General features: G+C 59.3%; 1 protein-coding gene across 1 annotated transcript in view; it reads left to right on the top strand.

Annotated features, from left to right (window-relative positions):
- The window catches only part of ANKRD55 (ankyrin repeat domain 55), a 62,854-nt gene extending 54,234 nt beyond the window's left edge, over nt 1-8,620 (top strand). The window contains exons 9-11 of the mRNA XM_045204834.3: nt 328-995; nt 6,576-6,668; nt 8,438-8,620. Of these exons, the coding sequence (XP_045060769.2) occupies nt 328-995; nt 6,576-6,668; nt 8,438-8,559 (883 nt within the window). The 3' untranslated portion in view covers nt 8,560-8,620. The remainder of the gene's footprint in view (nt 1-327; nt 996-6,575; nt 6,669-8,437) is intronic.
- Nucleotides 8,621-22,115: the final 13,495 nt, after the last annotated feature.

Below are 22,115 nucleotides of genomic sequence, written 5' to 3'. Positions count from 1 at the left end.
AATACATTGTATCCTTCGCCGATGTGACCAAAAAATGGGTATGAATTTGATGCGTTCACACATGGCTATTATTGGGTTGGCTGCTGTCATCTTTTTATTTGACAGCCTGAGGGAAAAGAGGTCGGTGGCGCTGACTAAACAGCCAGGTAGCACGTGTGTTAAAACTTGCGGTGGGCAGGTTGAAAATCGCTGGTCTAGAAGGGGGTCTTGAGTCCTGGTGTGTCACTGAGCTGAGAGGGCTGAGCCCAGGGGCAGGACCAGACGGAAGAGTCGGTGGGCTTGTCACCTGCACTTGCTGACCTCACCTCTGTCCTCGGCATTTCACAGAGTGGAGCCTGCTCACCCCCTTCCTCCCCAGCCCGGTAGACCCCTGAAGAAGGAGGGACGGTTCGGCGTGCTCAACCAGATCTTCGGCAAAGGCAAGAAAGAAGAGCAGAGGGCCTCTCCAGAGGACGGCCACCAGGATGCTGACAGGGGGGAGCTCCCCTCGGAAGTCGATGACATCATCACCACCTTTGACAACGTCCTGGGTACCAACTGCCAGGAGCAGCCTGGGGACCAGGGACCCATGGTCGGCTTCAAAAAGAGGACCCCCGAGGATTCAAAATACCTCTGGCCAGAGAAAAGGCCTCTGGCCCGCCAGGGGCTTCCACCAATCAGAACGCAGAGCCTCCCACCCATCACCGCAGGCAACAGCTTCCCCACGGCCTGCCCTGGGGCCCCCTCCCACACCAGCCTGGGCCCCGGCCCTGGCCCCCAGCACGCAGGCCCACCGTCTCAGAAAAGCTGGAGCGAGCAGGACTTGCTGCACAGCAGGCCAGGCGGCCAGGCGCTGCGGAGTGACCTCTGGCGCGGCGATGCCCACCAGGGGCTCTGCCAGGCGTGGCCAGCATCCGCGGCCAACAGGCTGCTGGACCGGCTGCTGTGCGGCAGACCCAAGCAGCAGGACGTCCCGGGGCCTCCACACCTCCCTCACCTGCACAGCCCGTCAGCAGGTAAAGTGCGGGCTTCCTCCATCCTCACTCCTGTCAGCCTCTCCCGCAACAGGGGTCCCCTCTGGGGAGGGGCTGGTGTGACTGGCGCTGGGAGGGCAGGGCCAGGGAAAATGGTGATGGGTCTTTTTCTGTGTTTCTTTGTTTCTCATCCTCCCCTGAGGACACACTCACGGACTTGAGAGAGAGGAAGGGAGGGAGATGTGACATGAGAGAGAACCATCCACCAGCTGTCTCTCGTACGCACCCGGACCGGGGCTCGAACCCGCTAGTTTTGGGTGTACGGGACAATGCTCCAACCACAGGGCCACCAGGTCAGGGCAGTGCCTCCTTTCTTTCTTGGGCCTCCCGGCTTCAGGTGCCCCAAGTAAAAGCAGGTGTCATCTGGCCTCTCCCAGCGTTTTGAGTGCTGATCACTGGCAGCCATTCTGGGCCACTGAGTGGTGCCTAACACAACCCTCCCAAGAGCCCGTGGCCTGCACGGCAGCCTTCAGGGGCGCAGACTTGCTAACCTGACCGCGCCCTGACTCTCAGCTGGTTCTCTCTCGGGCTGAGGTGCGAGAGCGCGCCGCACTTTCAGGGGAGGGCTCGGTCTCGCACTCACTCACTGAATGGCTACTCAGGGCTCTGAGCCACGCTGTCTGGCCAGCCACTCAGGTGCTGGCACTAAGTTTCTCTGAGCCTTTGTTTCCTCGTCTGGAAAAACGGGAGGAAACCCCGCCTAACTCATCCGGGGCAGGCTGCCGCTAGGGTCTGAGTTGGCGCACGTCCAGTCCGTAGAGCAGGGACCTGAACAGGGTGCTAGACGCACATTCTGGTTTGTGGTTTTGTCTTGTCTTTCGGGGGGGGGGGACATTGCGTGAGAGAGAAACATCCATGAGTGGCCTCTCGCTTTCCCCCAACTGGAGACGGCCCGCAGCCCAGGCACATGCCCTGACCAGGAATCTGACTGGTGACCCTTCGGGTCGCAGGCTGGCGCTCAACCCACTGAGCCACACCAGCCGGGACCCCACTGGTGATTTTTAACCACGCCAGGCCCTGGGCCTTAGGGACACAGCGCACGTTCCCTGTGTTAAGATGATGAAATGTAAGCGTCCGCTGCCTGTTGCCCTGGCATCTGAGCGTCTCCCTGCCACGCCCCCCAGGATCTCCAGGAACTCCACTTCCCAGCCTGCCTTGCCAGCTGCTTCCGGGTGCTTTGGGCCAAGTGCCAGGAGGCGCAGGCGGAGAGCAGGAGCTTGCTGTGGAAGCCCGCTCCCCGGCCCTGCAGTGGCTCTCCTCCTCCCAGCTCCCTCCCCACGGCCCCTCCTCTGTGGTTCTGGCTCCCAAGAGTCTCTCGGCTGCACTAAGACCACCTCTTCGCCTCTCCCCCCAGCCTAGCGGGTTGGCTCTTGTCTGGGTTGCCTTTCCACCTGGTGCTGTGTTTGGCTTCTCAGCTTTCCCTTGACCGGTATAACCAACTCTTTGTTTGAAATTCCCTCTGTTTCAAAGACCTGGAGAGATCTCTGTTTTCCTGGATGAAGACTGATTGATAAAGCAAGACACACCAGGCCTCCAGGCCACTATTCCTCCCCCTCTGGATGTGAGGCCAGGACCGTTAGGTTCCACGGGGCCCTTTCTAACTGCAGTCCACGTGGCCCAGAAAAGCAAACCCAAAGGGCTCCAAGCCTCACAGCCTGTCAGTGGCGCATTCAGAACCCAGCCGCGGATCTCCTGAACAGGGAGGCACCCCCGAGGCACGCGCGTCTCTCCCTAAGTTCCAAAGTGGACGGCACAGTGTGATCCTCTTAGAAATTGCACCGTCCTCCCCAAATAAAAGGTTCCTGCCTGCGGGTTTTAGTTCTGTGGACATTCCTACCCCACTTCAAAATGCCGTTTTCGGGATTGCCGAGGCGTCTGCACGACAGTGTTTTGTCGGTGGCAGTGTTTGTGCGTCTGGCCTCTCGCACTTGACGTGGGGGTCGAACGGGGCAAAGTGGTCAGTCGGCTGCTAGAAATCCACGCACAGCAGTGCTGGCTCGAACTTGGACGGAACTTCGGATTTTCTCCGTGGCGGCAGCAATAATGTGGGCGCAGAGTTGCTGCCTCCGAGCTCCTGGCGGGGACACCCTGCGCTTGCTTCAGGGCCCTGAATGTGAGTTGTAATGGTCAGCGTCCAGCGCTCGCTGAGGCCTGTCGGTGCGCTCGCCGCACTGGGGAGAGACGCGGGTGAGGCCCTCGCCCCCTGCCCTGCCCAAGCACATCCGCTCCCTCCACTGCCAGCGGCTTCCAGAGAAAATGGAACAGGAAGCCGGAGGGGTCCACTCCCAGCCTGGTTATCACCGGCCTTCACAAGGAAAGGAAGGGCGTGCTGAGCTCCCCCCTCGCTCACAAGAGAACTTCCGTCTCTGGAATTTTCTAGACCATCCCAGCAACAATGCACCCTCCTCCCCATGTAGGTCTGGTCCTGTGACCCTTCCGTTCCAGCCCATCCCATCCAGGGCTTTGCGTCTCCTGGACTGAGGCAGACAGTCCTCCCAACATGCCCCAGTCCCCAGCCCCCTCAGCCTGCCTGGCCCTATCTCCCCACCCCCTTGAGCAAGGGCCCCTTGTGCCTTTGCACGCTACAGCGTCCCTGTTCCTGTCACTTTTATGGGGTTGGACAAAAAGCCCGTATGGTTTGTTCCGTAAAATAGAAGACGCATTTTTCATTTTCACCAATAACTCTATTGATCTGGACATTCTGAGTACGGTGGCTCCCTCCCACTGTTGGTTTCTAGTGGGCAGAGGCCAGGGTGCTGCTCAACACCTTCCAGTGCGTGAGACAGCCCCACAGCAAGGAACCGTTTGGCCAAAGTGTCTGCAGTACAAGAACCTTCGCAAACCGCTTCAGACACGTTCGCCCGGTCACGGCCCCTTCTCTGCACGCTGCACAGGTCTTCTGTTCTGCATTTCAGTTGTGTTTTCACCCTTCTTGAAAAAATAAAGCATAACACGCCGAAGTGTTGCATGTCTTCTTCCGTCCTCAGTATTAAAATGGCTGCACAAACATTCCCCCGTTTCGATGTGGTTATTTTAATGCTCACCGATATGACAGCTGTGACAATGCAATGTTACAAAATTGTTTCCAACGAAGTTAAAGACAAGGAAGCACTGCTACAGTCCCCGCCTGCCTGGGAAAACATGTAACGTAACGGACGTTTGGCCCACCCTGTGCTCGGCAGCGTCCTACAGCCTTTTAGGAGCCAGCTCAGAACACCTGTGGACGTAAAAGGCGCCCTGACCTCTGACCTCTGCGGGGCTGGGGGCTCTTGCTGACTCCGGGTCAAAACTGCGCAGCTCCACCTTGCTGGGCCCCGCTGCTGGGGCTGTGAGCTGTGTTCCCCCAGCAACGCCGGAGGGGTGTCCGTCCCCCTCCTCGAGGTGAGGAAGCGGAGGCGCAGAGCGGCTGGCCTAGCTGCTGCCTTCGGTCACGGAGCTGGCCGGGAAGCGAGGTCTGTGGGGCTCCAGGAGCCTTGACCTCTGCGCACCCTCCCCCCCCCCCCCCCCCCCCCCCCCCCGCTGCCTCACAGCAGCCTTGTGGGCCTCAAACCAGCCTGCTTGTCTCTCCCACTGTGAGCCCCCGGGCAGCAGCTGAGTGCGGGCGGGATGCGTCTTTTCAGTGCCCGTTGCCCTCCATTCACTGCAGTTCCTCCCTGCAGTGCAGAAACCCCTCCGGCCTCCTTGTCCTAGGAGGCCGTCTTCGGCTGTGTCCCCACAGCTGAGCACCCCTGGAGGGGCCCTGGGCTGTCCCAGCTCCACCCTGTCCTTCGAAACGGAGCCAAACGCCGGGTCCATGAGGGTGGACCCCCACTCACCCCACACCACGGCCACAGCCCTGCCCCCTTCCCCACTTGCCAGCATGCTTTGGCTGCTGGGAGGAGGCAGGCTGGGGTCCTCCGGCCAGGCTGACCTGAGCCTGGGCGCCGGTGCTGGGACTGCCAGCCTGCGTTCTCCTTGCGCACGGCTGCACACTGTTGCACACTCGCCAGGCCAGTGTCTGTGATGGCAGCAGTGCGGTCCCACCGGGGGGGCACTGTCCAGCTCACATGCACTCACACCCACCTGTGTAAGTGGGCAGCCCAGTGTCAACCATAGTGAGCGCCTAATAAACACCACCCACAACCACTGTCCTCTCCGTCCCCAGCTTTGCAGACTTCCACTCAAATGCTCGTGGGTAAGGTCACGCACAAGCGGGGGTGTGGGCTTCGCTGCCGTTCCACTTAGGAGGGGCTGACTTGTTTTAAACAACGGCTTATTAAGTTACTTGACCTTCTGAGTCCAAAGGAACAGAAATATAACATCCACTGGGGAGACCGGGATTCTGCTCGGAGGGCCGGCCAGCCCGCAGGCCTGCCACCGAACTCACCTGTGCGGGTGAACGGTGCAACTTGGCTGACACCCTTTCCTGCCCCCCCCCCCCCGCTTCTGAGGGCGGCTTCGCCCCAACAGAAGACGTGGAGCCTGCCGGCGTGGCTGCGCTGACCCCGGTTCCTGCAGGCTTGTGGGCGAAAGGCCAAGTCAGCGCTTGCCCCCCGCGCAGGAGGGCCTGCCAGACACGGCGCAGAACAAGTCTGCAGTGACGGCTGGCGTCTCTCGAGGGGTGACCCTGCACCCTGAATGCTGTGCGTTTGCACCCCCATTTCCTCTCCGTGACATCTGGAAGAGACAGACACACAGTGGTTTTTATCCTTTTTCATACGAGGAACCGAGGGCTTAAGGGTATGCATCGATCACCCGAGCTGGGGACTGAGTTGAATCCCGCCAGGCCCCAGGGCCCAAGCACTTGTCAAAAAGGGCCTTGGTCACTGGCGTATTCCCTTCCGTTTTCGGGTAAGCCGCAGTGTGTTGCTAAATGGGTCACAGCTGACCCTCCAGAAGAAGAGCCAGTGCTTGCTCACTTCTGTGGTGTAAATGCGTCCACCGTGGCCGAGGTCCCGGCCCCACGGTGATGGCCACCAGCTCTCAGAGTTCCTGGGAACCTGGCCATCAGCTCCCCAGAGTTGGTGCCTGCGCCCTCAGCACCACACTGGTCCAGGTCGGAGCTGGACAACAGCCGTCCCCCAGGACTTGCACCCACCTACACCTGCTGGGGCAGGGCGGTGACTCTCAGTCCCAGCTGCCCCTCCCCGGAGATGCCCACTTCACCGATCTGGGCAGCAGTGCTTCCTTGACCCCTCGGGTAATTCCCGTCAGGAATTCCAGCCAGAAGAACATATCCCGCCCAGCACCCACTCGTTCTTCACGGATTTGATGACTGTGATACATTATGACCTATTCTATTTTCAAGCTTTTAAGTTTTACAGTATGGGTGGCCCACTGTGCTTGGTCTTCAAATCTTACTTAAACTAGTTCATTCCAAAATGATACCTTTTGATACTTTTCCTTTTATTTAAACAGCGATGGGCATGTAGCAGAAACCCAGTGAAGAGGAGCTGTTACACTTGTTGTTGGCATCTTCAGTGGGGGGGTCTCTAGTAATTTCTACGGCTCTCGCGCCCACTGTTCTTTCTAACTTGCACTCGGGTGACTCCTAAATGACTGATGCAAATATGTTGTCCCCAGGACAAAACTTTCAGCACCTGTCCCCAAACAGAGCCAAAATCAGGGACCTTCCTTTCAGCCGGAACAGCCTGGCTCCCCTGCCCGACCAAAAATGTGAGTATCGTCCGCCTTCTCCAGCTTGCGGGGCGAGTGGTAGCGTGTCTGGGCGTGACCGAGTGTCGTTTCCATGTACTTTCAGTTTTCAAGTGGGCATTCGGGCAGCACTGGTACATCACAGGAAAACAGAACAGAGAAAGTCCATACAGCTTCAGCCAGCTCGGCGATGCTTGTTTTGTTTTAAAGAGCAAAAAGCTACTCCTTCCCTGGAGGAGTGTTTCTGTTTGGACTATAGAAACAGTGCATTCGGCTCAGTGCCAGTTCATGTGTATAGAAGGTGCTTCCAAATCCTTCTGTTAGGTTGGCCCCTTGGCCCGGGTTTGTTTACTGTGGTGGACGACAGAAGGGTCTGTCCCCTTTGCGTCCACAGACGGCGCGTTGCTCCGCAGAAAGGAGTCGGACAGATGCTGCCCACCAGTGGTACCTTTGGCATCACCGATTTCTGTTATACTTTATACAGAAATGTCTCACAATTATTATTAATATTAATGGATTCTATTCAGCCAGTGATCTTCGCGTGTGAGCATTTGCAAGTATTAGCTGGGGTGCTTGTCGTAAAGTAGATTCTGGGCCGACACCCAGACACTCTGTCCTCAGGGGCAGAGCCTCTCACTGTTCCCACCGCGTAGAAGAGGAAACTGAGACCAGAGAGGCTACTCGACTCCCAGAGTCGATGGCGGAGCCAGGAGCATCTCTCCGGATGCTGGGTCAGCCGCCTCTGAGACAGGCGAGCTTCCCGGACTCCACTGTTCTTCCTTCTCCCCCATCCCAGCCCGGCCATGGGGTACCACGCGTGCCCAGGCCCACGTGCACACGCACCCTCCACACTTCTGGACTGCGGCCGCTAAGGGATGTAGGTGCTGCCCAACGCCAGACACCTGGCAGCTGTTCTCCAGAGCACATACCCAGTGTGCCTGCTCCGCCCCAGCCTGCACTGTGGGGGGACCGGGCCCAAGTCTTGGAGTTCTTCCGGGGGCACCAGCAAGCCAGGGCGTCTCGGGAGGACCCTCTGTTTTTGCAGAGAAGGAAAGGGAGCAGTGGAGGGAAGGTCCTGGTGTGGTAAAGAGCCTCAGAAGCCCAGGCCACAGCTGACCCTCAGCCCTTCAGGGTCTGTGCAGAGAATTCCGGGCGGTGCGAATGCAGTTGCTCGGGCAGTTCCAGCCCAGTCCCGTCTTTAAGCAGAAGTGAGTCTCAGGTGTCTAAACAAAGACAGCCACTTAATCTGCCCGAAACTCTGGTAGGGCTCAGAGAGGCCCAGCAACGGGATTGTCTTGGCAGGGTCCAGGTTCTCCGTTTTTCACAATTAAATTTCAGGAGAGGAGGGAAGATAAAGATCTTTGGTCAGCTCTATGAGAAAGAAATGGAAAGAAAGGTAGGCAGTGCTTTTTCTGAAAATAACCGGAGAACCTTCAAGTTTGCATAAAAGCGCAGAGGTGCCTGTGTCTCGGGGCTGGTTGAGAGCCGGTGCTGGCGGGGCCATCCACAGCCGCCCAGCCCGGCCCAGCGAGCGCTGCCCAGCCGCACAGCCCACCACGCGGTGGTCACACTTGGGCCTGACCTGTGTCTGTGCGTACTCGACATTGCTGAGCACGTGTGGCGAGCTCACACACACTCGCACACACAGCCTTCTGCTGCAGCCCAGCCCCCACCCCCACACGCTCCTTACACTTGCTCCTGAAGAAAGAGCACACTTCTCCTGCCGCCACTCCTCAGGAGACTCTGGGAGGAGCCACCTCTGAAAGTGTCTGCTTCTGTCTCCACCCCAGTTCTGCTGGGAGGACCTCTACGAGCGAGCCGGGTGCTTCCTGCCATTCCAAGCCACCGGGACGCGAGCCCAGCAGCCCGAGGGAGTGACCGCGCTGCCGCCCCCACCTCGGAAGGAGACTGAGCGTGGGTCACGGCCTGCCAGCCACAGACTGCGTGTGTTTTCCGTCGTCCGAGGGGAGCGTCCCCTGGTTTGTAAGGACAGAGGCTGACTTCATGAATTGCACTCAGTAAGCCATTCACAGTTTTGGAACTCAAAATTCTTTATTCCAAATAATGGCATGTCCCAAATAAGCACTTAGAACCTTTGACCGTGCCTTTACTGTGAGCCTGTGCATCTCTGGACTTGAACGTGCCCGAACCAAACGCCAAACAACGGCGTCGGCGGGGCTCCGGGCTGCGTCTGGCTGGCTGCGTGACGTGTGCCGAGGCTTTTTCTGAATGACTTCACGCTTTGTTTTTCGGAGTCTGCTTTGCTGAATAACAAACAGAACAGCACGTTCTGCAACTGTTCTTCACGTTTACTGTAACTCTGCCTTGTCACAATGAAACTTCATTAAAAGTAAGGTAGTAAATTCCTTAACCAGTCAGTTTGTGACTTGTACATGCACGGTCTTCGGCAAAACATTTCCTAACACCGTTCACCCCGGGCCACGGCCCAGGTCACGGGGCACTGTTCCTGGTCTCCTTTGTTCCTCGATTTCCGTGCAGGGGCATTTTCAGACCTGACCGACTGTTTCCAGAGGGAGCAGCTTATGTGAGTGGAAAGGTCCACATCTCGGCCCCACAGCCCGGAGCAGACGTTTCTCACTCAGTCCTCACACACTCTGCGCGTTTAACCACGTGTTCTCCTGTCTCCAAAGGACGATCTGAGCCTGCCCGCGACACTCCCGGAGTTGTGACTCGGCAAAGTTTGCAGCTGACTGCGGATCTCCCTGCTGGGTCGTTGTGTGCTGTCTGGACTGGTCTGAAGTTCAAGGCTGAGCTGCGTTAGGTCAGAGTCACTCCCTGGTGTTTCTGAGCCAGCGTGTTATCCTGTGCATACCTCACCAAGTACCACGCTCGCCGTTCTACATCAGCATTGTTGGTTCGGGGAGCTCAGACTCAACAGAAGCTCCTCCAAAGGCAAACCGCAGCCCTCTGGCTTTGCCCTTCTGGAAAGTTGTGCGGTGCCTGGCACAGAGCAGGCGCTTGACCGTGTCTCATTTTCCAGGAGAGAAGGAAGGGAGGGGAGTAGGAGGTAGGGAGTTGGTAACGGGGAGAGACGTGGGAAGTAATCGTGAGAGGTTATTGCATGCAGTGTCATCTGGACGGCGGTGGTCTGAATGAGGGACCAGGAAAGGAGCGCCCGGCACTCGGCCTCCCCAGCCAGGCAGCCGCTGAGCGGCACATCCTGGTGCCCGCGGAAGAGTGCTCGGGACAGGCTCTGTTCCCTTCGTGTTCGGGCTGTTCCCATCTGCGAAGACTCACTCTCTGTATCGGTGAGGCCGTTCCCTGCATCACCTGGCTGCCTCCGAACCGCGCCCCTCCACGAGGAGACGCCTGCTCTCCACAGCCCAGTGTCAGGGTGGGAGTCACTGAGAAACAGCCCCCGAGCCTCATCGGCTGACACACTTGTCTTCTCGTGCATCCCCCGTGTCCCGCACCAGATGGCAGGTGGCTGACTAGTTTCCACTTCACCACGTGCTTCCGCGGTGACCAACGCACAGGAAACAGGAGGTGAGTCTCGTCACCGCCTCTTAGATTTCGTTTGCCAGACTGAGTCACGTAGCCATGCCTCACTTCAAAGCGCATAGAGAAATGCACTCCTCCTGCGTGTCAGGGCAAGGGAGAACGGGAGCGGGATGACTAATCCAAAAGGTTACCACACTAACCAGCACTCAGGCCCCAAGTGAGCATTTCATGGCACTGGTGTGCCCCTGCCAAGCGGAGGGCTAAGAGGTCAAAGCAGCTAGGAAGGGAGGGAAAGGAGGGGAAGGAAGGAAAGGGAGGGGAGGGGAGGGGAAAAAGAAAAAAGAAAAGAAAAGAAAAAAAGGAAGGAAACCCTGTGTGCAGCTGTGGACAAAGCCACATCACCCAGCGGGCGCGCCTACATCCACACACCTAGAGTCGTCTGGTGCTGGGCCTTCCCTCCAAGCTCCTTCCAGAACCGTTCCCCAGCTGTGCGGAAGTGGCACCCGCCTGCCTCCACCCCTGTGAGTAGGGAGGCTGTCCTCCGGCCGCCAGGGAACCCTGCTGGTTTGGGGCGCGTCTATCCTTGGCCAATATTTTACTGACCAAAGCAGAGGTCAGGCGTCCCCGATGTGCACACAGCTTATAAAAATTTATTTTCTCAGAAAATGATGTTTTTCTAGTTTTATCACTTATAGTTCCCTTTGCTGCTGGGGGCAGTTTACTTACACCCAGAAAAACCCCAGCTTTGCAGACGCCGTCCGTCTGGTCGCCGCATCGGGCCGCACCCCCCAGCGCAGGCCAGAACCCAAGGCAGAGGGAGAGGCGCGGCCACTCACTCCAAGTCACACAGCTATCGAAGGGCAGAGCAAGACCAGCGGGAAATCTCTCGGCCCCAGTCCACACACAAAGTTCCCAAATCGCCCTTTTCCTGCTCTAGAAGACCGTGGGTGTGGTGTGAGGAATCTGGTGGACGGCCGTTCTACCATCGAGAGCTGGCACCCGGCCGGGTGTGAGCGCTCACCGCGGGGATCAGCAGGCTCTGCGAATCGGGGTGCTGTTTCCGTTGAGGTCGCTTTACCTGCATATCCCTGGAAGTGGCTTTTCTGGGGGGAGGTTGTGCAGAATTAAGAGGACTTTAAATCACATAATGTTCATTAACTTAAAGCTATGCGTTGAAAACACCGACGCTGGGGAACAGGACTCGCAGCCTGTGTCCAGAGCACGCCTGACTCGCCTACGTGTCACTGTGTCAATCATAACATTTCGCAATGAAAGCCGTGCGACACGCACGCGTGACTCGCTGCCGAGTGGGGTTTTCCCTCCGACGGCTCCTTGTGGGTGAACGCCCTCTCTCCCGGGCACCGCGGACACCCCGCGGCCCAGTGTGGGCAGCTTTTCTGTTCAAGGTGGGGAGCCTGGTCAAAAAGTGGGGAGCACTCTCTGGGGCCGCAGGTCTGACCTTGTCACTGCCCCCCACACTCAAACCCTCAGGAAATGCGTGTGTCCCCAACCGCCCTCATGGCTAAGAAATAAACACTGAACCTTGGTGAGGGGGCACCGGGACACGGGTGTGACGTGCCTTGCCTCGGGCGGGCTCCCCCAGGACCCCGAGGAGAAACAAGGGTTCCGCTCACGTTCACCTGCCATGTCTGCCCACGGTAGACCTACCAGGCGAAGTAAGGTCTTTTGTGCGGAACTGGAGGTACGTGTGTTTGACGACTCTGTCGGGGACGTAGCTGGTCACCACTTGTTGGTAGGGAGAAGAGTTCATTTAAATCGTGTGACCCAAGGACTCAGACAGGACGCGGATGGGTCAGAGGGGCCCCTGGGGATTTGGTTCTCGGTCCAGAATCTGGGAGTCATCTCCTTTTCCGGAACTGGGTCTCTGTCCTCGCCTTAGTGTGCTCTGGGTCGGCAGCAGACGACCAAGCAGCTTTGATGCATTCATTCACTCATTCACTCACTCGTTCACTCACTCACTCGTTCATCCACTCATTCATTCACTCATTCACTCATTCACTCACTCATTCACTCACTTACTTGCCACTCATTCATCCACTCACTCACTCATTCACTCATTCACTCACTCATCCACTCACTCATTCATCCACTCACTCATTCATTCACTCACTCATTCATTCACTCACTCATCCACTCATTCATTCATTCACTCATTCACTCACTCACTCATTCACTCACTCACTCATTCACTTATCCACTCATTCATTCACTCACTCACTCACTCATCCACTCACTCACTCATTCACTTATTCACTCACTCATTCATTCACTCACTCACTCACTCACTCACTCCGCAGGCCTTGGTTGCTTGCATTGCGCTGTAGAAAAAGAACTCAGGTGGTGTAAAGGAAATTTATACGAGATTAAGTGGTAAAATCCTCATGGGAAAATGTCATTACTTAAGCTGTGGACTCTGTTTTGAGTCTTTATTTTTTGTGGCTGTGATTTGAAGCCCAAAAAGGTTTTTAATAAAACCAAATATTGTCTTGAAATTGCTTCTCTACTTTTATTTCCGCTCTCAGTGATAGTGTCAGAGTCAGTCTCAGCACCTAAAAGAAAAAAAGAAAGTTAAAAGGCTCTAGGCTGAAGAAACCCGAGAGAAGACGGAAGCAATGAGTAGGATGACCACCACAGCACCTCTACTGGACCCCGGCGCTCAGGGCCTGGGCCTCTGCGTGGCCGACCCCGGGGCCAGAGGGCGCGCAGGGCTGGCTGGGGTCGCACCACGGGCACCCGTGCTGCCCGGCAGGCAGTCCGTCCTCACACGTGGGGCAAACCCACCCCTCTCCAGTGCACCCACATCACCGGCCGTGTCTTCCTTAGAGCGGCTCTTCATGCTAACCTGACCGCATTTCCTCCTCAGGGGCCCTAGTGGGGGAAGGAGCGGGGGACACTGAGCTGATCCGCCCCCAGCCTGGCCCACCCTGCAGGGCCGCTCAGCCCAGCCGGGATCCCCAATTTTCCTCTAGACTGATTACCCAGCAGAACATTGTGGGGCACTGACCCCCTGGGACACAGCGTCTCCATGGCTTCCCCATGACCTGCTCTCTTCACGCAAAACTTTGAACACACCTGCTCACAAAAGCCTAACCAGCCAAGGGCCATGTTCCCGATCCCACCCCCCTCTTACCCACCCCAGGGATGTGCTTGTGAGCCCCAGAGGAGGGAGAAGGGAGAGTTGTGGGAGCCAGGGCCGTCCTTTGCGAGGGAGCCCTGGCCGCAGGCTGCACGACCACACCAGCCGCACACAGACAGACAGTGAGCTGGCGGCTGCGTCCTCAGTGCGAGGTCGGTTCCCCGTGAGAACGGTCAGGACAGACCATAAAGATGCTTCTGGGGTCCGTGGTGCCTTCGACATTCAAAAGTTACCTTTACCAGCCCTGGCTGGCCTGGCTCAGTGGATTGAGTGCTGGCCTGCAAACCAAAGGGTTGCTGGTTCAATTCCCAGTCAGGGCACATGCCTGGGTTGTGGGCCAGGTCCCCAGTAGGGGACGCACGAGGCGCAGCCACACATTAATGTTTCTCTCTTTCTCCCTTCCCCTCTGTCTAAAAATAAATAAATAAATAAATATTTTTGTTTTAAAGTTACCCTTTACAAACCATTTTAAAAACAGGGTCACTTTAGCAGAATGAATGCTTTGCTCTGATTTTTTTGTTACTTTCAAGTTTCACCGACGTGAGTAATTGCCTTTTTTCAGTTACATCGATTCCAGGGAATGTGTCTTCTTGACAGTTTTTGAGAGAAAAATAAGGTGATGAAAGAGAAAGGCCATGTGGACCCTAAGACACGTGTTTTTATAGAGTAGGCTCGCCCTTCCAACCTCGCTAGTGTCCTTTGTCATGCAGTTAAAATGCCTGCTAATACTACTGACGACGTTTCGATGAGAGGCCCCTGAGAAGCAGCGGAGACCATCAGAGGAGACTCCTGCTGTGGTCTTTAATAAACGCCGCGCTCCCACCAGCTCCCTCCGCGGCCCACGCGCCCCGCCCCAGGTGCAGAGCGTTTTCTCAGCAGCGGTGAGCTCCGCGCCAGGTGGGAAGCCGCGGCCGGGAGTAAACGAGCCCTTTGTCTGAGAGGACACGGCCAGAACCTCCGGAGGTCATTCGCGAGTGTCAGCGGAAGAAACGCCCAAACCTGTAAGAATTCGCATGCGCTTATTTCAGCCAGACTGACAGCTGCCGGGAAGCAAACCCTCAGCGGGTTGAGAAAGTGCCCCCTGCTTCGCACATTAAAACCAGAGAGGCCCTCCGTGGGTGGCAGGTCGGGGAGGCGGGAGAGAGCGCCGTGGGGAACCTCTGGGACTGGACGGGAAGGAAAAGACAGGCGCATGCTGCTTTTGCACAGGTGGGTGCAGGCCGGGACGGTCAGCAGTCAGCGCGACGGCAGTAGCCACACGGGGACTGCGGTCTCTGCTCCCGGTGGTGGCTGCGCCCGGAGGGGTCCGGAGAAAGGGACGCCACCTGGGCATCCCAGAGGTGTGTGATCTCAGAGACAGGAGACAGCAGACGGGCTCGGTGAAGGTGCAGACTGAGTGCCGTCAGGGGGACTCCGGCCCAGGACAGGCCTGCCCGCCGAGGCCCGCCGGTTACAGAGTTTAACTCCGGACCCTCCTGAGGTCAGTCACTCTCTGAAGGGTGAGGCCGCCACACAGGCGCCTGACCTGTGCACTGTCTCGGGCTCTGGTCTCTGAGTCTGTCCCGCCAACCTCCCAGAAACCCTACGAAACCTGGTTCCCAATTACTGGTATAGCTGCTGCTAATGACCCCAGGCCCCCCGGTGTCGTTTCCTGCGGGAACTGAAGCCAGATAAGGGATCAAAAGGTGAAAACCAGAGGGGGCGGCCACACCTGATTTAGAGGGACTCCTTCAGTGGGCATTGGGGACCGAGTTGTAAGAGGAAGTGCTCCCGCGTGCTGAGGGCGGGCAGGGGCCCGGAGGCCGCAGGGTGGGGCGAGCCCGGAGTGGGGAGGTGGAATCGCAGGTCTGCAAAGGAGCAGCCTCCCCCACGCCCCAGCCCCACCCCAGCCGCAGCCTGGAGAGCAGGGGAGGAAAGGAGAAGCAGAAGGACCTTCAGAAAACAGCACTTTTAGTTGAAGTCATAAATACAAGAAAGGAGAAGCTGGAGTGGCTCCTGTTCCCTCAGGTCCTGGGCCTGCCCCAAGGGCGTTACAGCAGCTGCTGCCCCCCCCCCCCCCGGGAGGGGCTCCCAGCTCCGTGCCGGTGGTGGGGACACGGGATGCATCAGGCCCTGTCCACAGAAAAGGTCGCAGCTTCAGGAGGCAAGGCCAGGACTCCACCCAGCGCGCTGGTGTCAATGACCTTGCCTGCTCACCTGTTAAATAATAAAATTCATCCTGGCTGGTGTGGCCAAAGGGTCGCCGGTTCGATTCCCACTCAGGGCTCATGCATGGGTTTCAGGCCAGGTCCCCAGTGAGGGGTGCACGAGAGGCAACCACCCATCGATGCTTCCCTCCCTCTCTTCCTCCCTCCCTTCCCCTCTCTAAAAGTAAATAAATAAAATCTAAAGAAAACAAAACAAAATTACACCAAGGAGACCCGAAGGCCTCCTTCTAACTGGCTTTACTTAGCGTTTCCTGCTCAGGCAGCATCCGGTCCAGCAACCAGAAGGGCCGCCCAGGGGTCGAACCGCGTGGGGGGTTTTATAGGAAGGACGGTGGGGCGAGAGAGCTGTCAACGAAAGAGAAGACGGGATTATCGGGGAGCCTGGACATCTTTGGGGGGGCGGTTTGCAGGTTATCCAGCAGACTGTCTCTTCTGTCTGCAGGGTCAGGAGGGGGACGGAGAGGCCCCTGTGACAGCTGGCCCCACGGGGTGCCCAGACGCTGGGTAAGACGCTGTCTGTGGGAGAAGCTGAACAGCAGCGAGGTCAGGACGGGGTCTGGTTTCGGTGTCACTGGCTTCAGCACAGGTGTGGTTTCCCGTGAACCAGCCTCAGCCCACTGCACTCCCCCAGGCTGCTCCAGGCCGCAGCCCACACCTCAGGCTGCGCTGCTGCCGGCTTGTGTGAAACTGGGTCTCCAGCACCTGGCAGCGTGGGCAGAGGCCCCAGCCGACCCTGACAGAGAGTGTCTGGGGTGCGCCCGCCTCTGCACACCCGGCCCAGGGCAGGCCGCAGGAGCGTGAGGCCGAGGACCCAGGTGAGGACGGAGGCCCTAGAGCAGGGCGGCACTGGTGGGTGGCTGTGGTCGGAGTCCAGTGGCCGGAGACTCAACTGGACGTGGAGGTTGTCGTGCAGCAAGCTTGCTGGTGCTGTCCCCGAGAGTCAGGGCTGGGGACCGCCCCGGCAGCTTTGCTGCTAAGATCTGATTTTTCTGGGAAAGCTCCCTGTGGTCTGCGTGTGTACAAGAGAATCTCGGCAGAATGAAAGGGGCCGGTGGCTTGGCTTGTACAGCTGCCACTTCTTCAGAACTGTGCTGGTAGCCCTGCTCTGTCTCCTGCAGAGTCAACCTGAAACCCTGCTGGGGGATCCCCGAGGCTGAACCGGTCTCCGTGGTCAGGCCCCTCCTCCCGCCGGCTCCCGGACACCCAGACCTGGACCCCGGGGCTTCCCGGGAACTCGGCACACACCCCTCCCTGTCTTGTGTTCACCTGAGTGTTCATGCTTGAGGCCCCAACATGCTCACAGCTTCAGGCACCTGCCCCTTTGCTCTGATATTTAACCACTTCAACGCCATTGCTGCCTCTGGACCACAGGGCCCAAGAGAGAAGGTGGCGTGGGGCCTTTGGTGCCCTCTCAGCCACGCAGTGCTTGCCAACCTGCAGCCGGCAGTGCCCCTCGCGTCCCACCTCCCGTCCCACACGGGACCTGCGGCTCCCGAGCCCTGAGGGAGAGGCGACCTGGTGATGTTCACTGGAGACTCCAGGGGAGAGGAGGAGATCAATGGCGTGTGGCTGTTGCTACCCCATGTTCCTTTAGGGTCTGCCTGTGCCGCTGGGCGGGAGGAAACCTGGGGAGCCAGAGCCAGGCTCCATGGGGAGCCCGCACGCCTAGACGTCCTCTGGAGGCGACTGGAAACGGCCCTTTCGACACAAGGGCAGCCTTCGGACTGCCCTTCGGTGGCTCCCAGGCTGGGCTCCTGGCCGAACGCTGCGGTGACGCAGGCGGCGGGTCCCCAGTGCAACTCGTTTGAAAAGCCACCGTTGTGCCTCCGGCTGGAGTGACGAGCCTGCTGGCGTCCTGAGACCTTGCCTCTCACCAGACGTCGCCTCCCTGTGTTTTAAGGCAACATAATGCCCCTCCCTCAGAGGAAAGCGCCACGCACTTCACTGTGCTTCATGGGTAGCTGTCCGCCTCCAGTCCCGGAACTCAGGGACCGAAAGGCTCTTCCTGAAACAGTCGTGCGGGGAGACGGGTATGTGGGACCAGAGCATCTTCAAAACCATCTCCTGCCCACTGTAAGAGTCTGGGGTTACATACATGTGACATGTATTATGTATGTACGACACACACACACACACACACACACACACGAAGACGCCGTGACGTAGCAGGATGAATTCTCTTTAGCAAACACTCCAAGATCTCCATGTGACCCGCTTTTTGAAGACGTAAGTCTCAGCCGAGTGTGAGTGTGAAAGCGACTCTGGCCTCGCCCACCACGCCACAGCAAGCGGAGGCCCTTCCCCCAGGCCCAGGACACACGTCGCGAGCAGGCCCCAGGCTTTCCCAGGCCCAGGACAGTGAGTATCAGAACTTCAACCCGAGTGGGATGTGAGCTCCCAGCTCGCCTCAGCTGTGGGCTCGGCAGCCCGTGGGGGAACCGGCTGTCCCAGGTGCTCACCTCCTTTATCCCCTTCTTCCCCAGCCCCAAGGGACTTCCTGAAACTGCTCTCCCTCCTCCCCCTCACCGGAAACAGCTCCCCTCGGCCAGCGGCTCCTGTCTCCCCACCCGCCCCAAGAGTCTGGGTGCCCACCTCCCTCCCGGGGTCCCTTCCTTACTCAGGAAGTTGTCTGGGTCAGGATCCATGGGTCGCTGTAACAAATTGCCACCGTCTGGGCGGCTTTCAGACAACAAATTTACTTCTCACGGCCCTGGAGGCCGGCAGTCTGGGAGTGGGGTGCGGGCACAGTCAGGCGAGGGTGCTGTTTTGGGCTGCAGACGGCAGCCCTGGCCCTGTGCTCTGTGGGGGAAGGGGCTAGCAGCCTGCGGGGCCTTTGACAGAGCACCCACCTCTCCAGACCTCCTCACTGCCCGCCTCCCCAAGGCCCCCCCACATTAGTGCCCTGGTTAACGACACTGCAGAGACCTCCCTCGCTCCATGGGGTGGGGGGGCAGAGGGAGAAGGCGCCCAGCGTCTGTGATCCAGGGAGCAGGCCCTCCCCAGACACCAAAAGACCTTGAACCTGCCAGCCTTTGGAACTGTGACGAGGAAATGTCTGCTGTGGGAGCAGCCCACAGGGACGAGGACAGAGCCTTTTCTCTGCAGCCTGGATGGTGGGGGACGGAGGCATTCGGGGGTGTGAGTGCCTCTCACCCCGTCCCCGGGGGAAGATGACGGGCAGCCACTCAACCCCAGAATGCGTGGGGGCCCCGCCCGGTCCTCGCAAACTGTCCTGTGACAAATGTGGGGGAAGACTCCTCGTGGGGGGCGCTGCAGGATTCAAACACGCAAGACGCGCGGTCACTCACAGCCGCCGCCCGGTGTGCAAACACCCGTTTGCTCCAGGAGACCCTCAAACATTCTGCCGACTCGTCAGCGACGGCTCCGTTGTGCCCGGGCCAACCCCCTCTTCCCAGCACGCACTAGGGACCGCACTCCTATGAGCAAACCAAAGCACGCGCGTTCGTTCCCTGCCCCTCGATTCCTGGAGAGGGGGCGCGACTCTAAAACCGGTCCCCAGACAGCGTGAGGACGGTCTGGCATGAACACGTCCAGGCCCAGCGGCCTGCGGCAAACGCGGGGCCTGGCAGAAGCAGCACCTGCCTGAGTGCGGCTGGCGGGCTCCGCGAATGTCTCGCACGAGATGGACAGCCATTGGACGTGTCCCCTGAAATGTCCCGTGGTGTGCTTGAGTGGGACATCGTTACGTCACAGCACTGCGTGCTGGTGGTCGTGTGATAAATGGTTGGTCACGAGAAGGGGTGTATCTGTGCTGGGCGGTCTCTCTCGGAGAACCAGGACCTCTGTCCCCCGAGGTCAGCGCCGCTCAGAGCCAGCGACTGGTCCCGGGACCTTCTACACCCGAGCCCACAGGCCCGGTCTCGGTTCTCCTCACTGCCCAAACAGAAGAAAAATGAAAGCGGCTCTGTTAAATGTCATTTCAGTGGAAGGAATGAGGAAGTGGTTGGGCTTCCTTCCCTGCCGCTGGCAGCCAGCATGGCACCCAGGAAGGTCTCAACGGCGGCCATTCTTTTTGTCAAACTGAATTCATTGGGGTGGCTTTGGTTCACAAAATTACACAGGTTTCAGGGGTACTGTCTGTAACATGTCACCTGTACACGGTATCGTGTGTTCTCCACCCCAAGTCCAGTCTCCGTCCGTCACCATTTACCCGCCTCCCCCTCTTCGACCTGCCCCACCCCCTCCCCCTGCCCTCCAGCGATCTCCAGTTGTTGTCTGTGTCTGTGAATGTTATTTCTGACAACGTGAGGTGAGTGAGGACAGGATCTCCGTGTCCTCAGCACAGGCCGTGCCACTGAGCCTCTCGCACACAAGCACTGTCCTTTATTCAGCTGCGACCTGTGCCAGCCCCGGGCGAGGGGTCGGGAGCAGTACTGTCACCCATGTGACATGGTCCTGGCCTCCCCATGCCGGCAGGTGTTGGGGAGACAGGGAGACGGGCACAGGAAACAGAGTGTGTAGGACTCTGGCCAGAGGGACCCTGTGGGCTCGGGAAAGCCTGGCACTCAGGAAAGGCTTCAAGGGGGACCCGCGACTCACACTCAGGTTGGAGAGCTGAGCCTGAGCTGTTGGGAGAGAGGAGAAGGCTGCAGGAGCAGCATGGACTCAGGCTGGGAGACGGGGCCGCGTCCAGGGATCTGCCACCGTTCAGTGTGGTGGGCGGGGGAGGCATGGCGAGGAAAGAGACCAGGGAGGCCAGCACAGAGCCGCAGCCGACAGGTCAGGAGAAGGGAGGCCTGTCCTGAGGGGCAGGAACAGTGGCCACCACAGGGGCCCGGTCGGGGGAGGGGTGCGGTGCCCTGTGCTCTGCTGTGGCTGTGGGGAAGGGCCTTGGCCTTGACGGGAGCAATGGAGGAAGGGGACCCGCAGGGAGTCCAGGAGATGCACCAGTGACTCCAACTGACACAGGGCCACGGGGACAGAGGGACAGGGAGACAGGAGCGGACTGGACACACTGAAGAGGTAACACTGCCAGGTCTTGGTGGCTGGCCGCAGGTGGGGTCTGTGGCTGACTGAGGAGCAAGGATGACCTCAGGACTGCGACCAGGCCCGGCAGGGGACAGTGGCCTCCCTGAGAAAGCAGCGCAGCCACGTGCTGCTGATGGCGGACGGCCCGCGGTGGGCGCCACACACAAGGGGTCCCGTCAGACTCCGATGGAGCCGAATTTCCTAACGGAACGGAGGGATGTGGTCCAGGAGGGTGTTCTCTGAGGGGAGCAGGGCCTGTGGGGCGTGGCAGGAAGTCCCTGTCCCCAGCAGCCCCTCCGGGCTGAGTGCACAGCTGACAGCCCCCGTCGGCCCCCTTCTGGCCTGTGTCAGCCCAGAGGAGCTGTGTCCGTAGTGCTGCAGGTCCGGGGGCGCAGAGGCCTCCCAGACCCGGCTGAGGGTCTTCCGAGTGTGTTGCTGCACGTCCTCTGTTGGGGACCTTGGGCCCTGCGCAAGGACGTGGGGCCACAGGCGTGCCCGAGACGGGGAGTGAGTGCCGCTGCCGTGTCTGTGGCGGGTTTCTGTGAGGCTGCGGAGCTGGCCTGTCCCCACGCTTCGGGACCAGTTCCAGTTGGGCTGCTGTGAAGCACGGACAGGCTGTGTTGTTCCCACCGTCGGTGCCAGGCAGGGTCAGGGGATCCAAAACCAAACTTCCGAAGCCAGAATGCAGAGCCCTCGGCCCACACCCTCCCCGTGCCGCGCCCCCTTCTCTGTTCACCACAGGGCTCCTCAGTCTGGCTGCTGCTCCCATGTCGCGTGGCCGTCCCTGGTGTGCCCGCGCCCCATCCACCCTGACCCCTGCTTCCTCGACCCCAGGCCACCCGCCCCCCCCCTCCGACGGCGTCTGTGAGGGTGACCAGCGCCTCCCTGGCCAGCTTCCCCTCCGTGTTCCCTGTTGGTCCAGCCGGGCCCCTGTTCGTGGTGCCCTGTTCCGTTTCTGACCCCATGGGAAGGAGGAGGGGAGGCTTGCGGGGCGGGGTCCACGGAGTCTGCCATCGTGAGCAGCCACGTCCTTGGCCCTCAGCCGCTCACCACTCACTCCCGATGCGCCCTGAGCAGCCTGCAACCCTGCAGGCTCCGTTCGGGGCCTCTGCCCGGTGCTGGTGCGCCAGGCCCATCTTTCCGACCACGCTCTCGCTGGGCCCTCACCACCGTGGTGCAGGTGCCTCAGGCCCTCGACACAGGAATGTGCTGTGTGGGGTTGTGTCCTGGAGCGACAGGCCAGACACAGAGCCCAGGCGAGCAGCGGCCACCCCACCCGGGGGTGCCATACGCTCTGCCACGCTGGCACAGTGAGAAAACCACCGAGGACGCACTTCTCAGAAGGCACCCCGTCACTTAGCGGTGCGCGGCTGTGCAGTGTGGAACAGGCTCGGGTGGAGTGGTGAGCTCCAGTGAGACGCTCCCGCTCTCCCATGCTGGGGCACATCTGTGTGGCCGCGACCGGACGCTCATGCGTGTACATGGAGTCAGCAGTGAGCACGTACACGACAAGGGAACCTGCAGATCTGGGGCCAAGGGAAGCCCAGTCACCGGCAGGAGACCCGCTTAGCACGAGAGCCGGATGATTCCGGAAGAGTGGCCTCACACTCCAGCAGCATGGTTTCCGGGGACTGTGGCTGGACTTCCCTCTGA

The sequence above is a fragment of the Desmodus rotundus genome, chromosome 1 (genome assembly GCF_022682495.2).
Source record: "Desmodus rotundus isolate HL8 chromosome 1, HLdesRot8A.1, whole genome shotgun sequence".
Taxonomy (NCBI): Eukaryota; Metazoa; Chordata; class Mammalia; order Chiroptera; family Phyllostomidae; genus Desmodus; species Desmodus rotundus.
The sequence above is the reverse complement of the archived record's forward strand: the minus strand, read 5'-3'. Positions and strand labels throughout refer to the sequence as shown.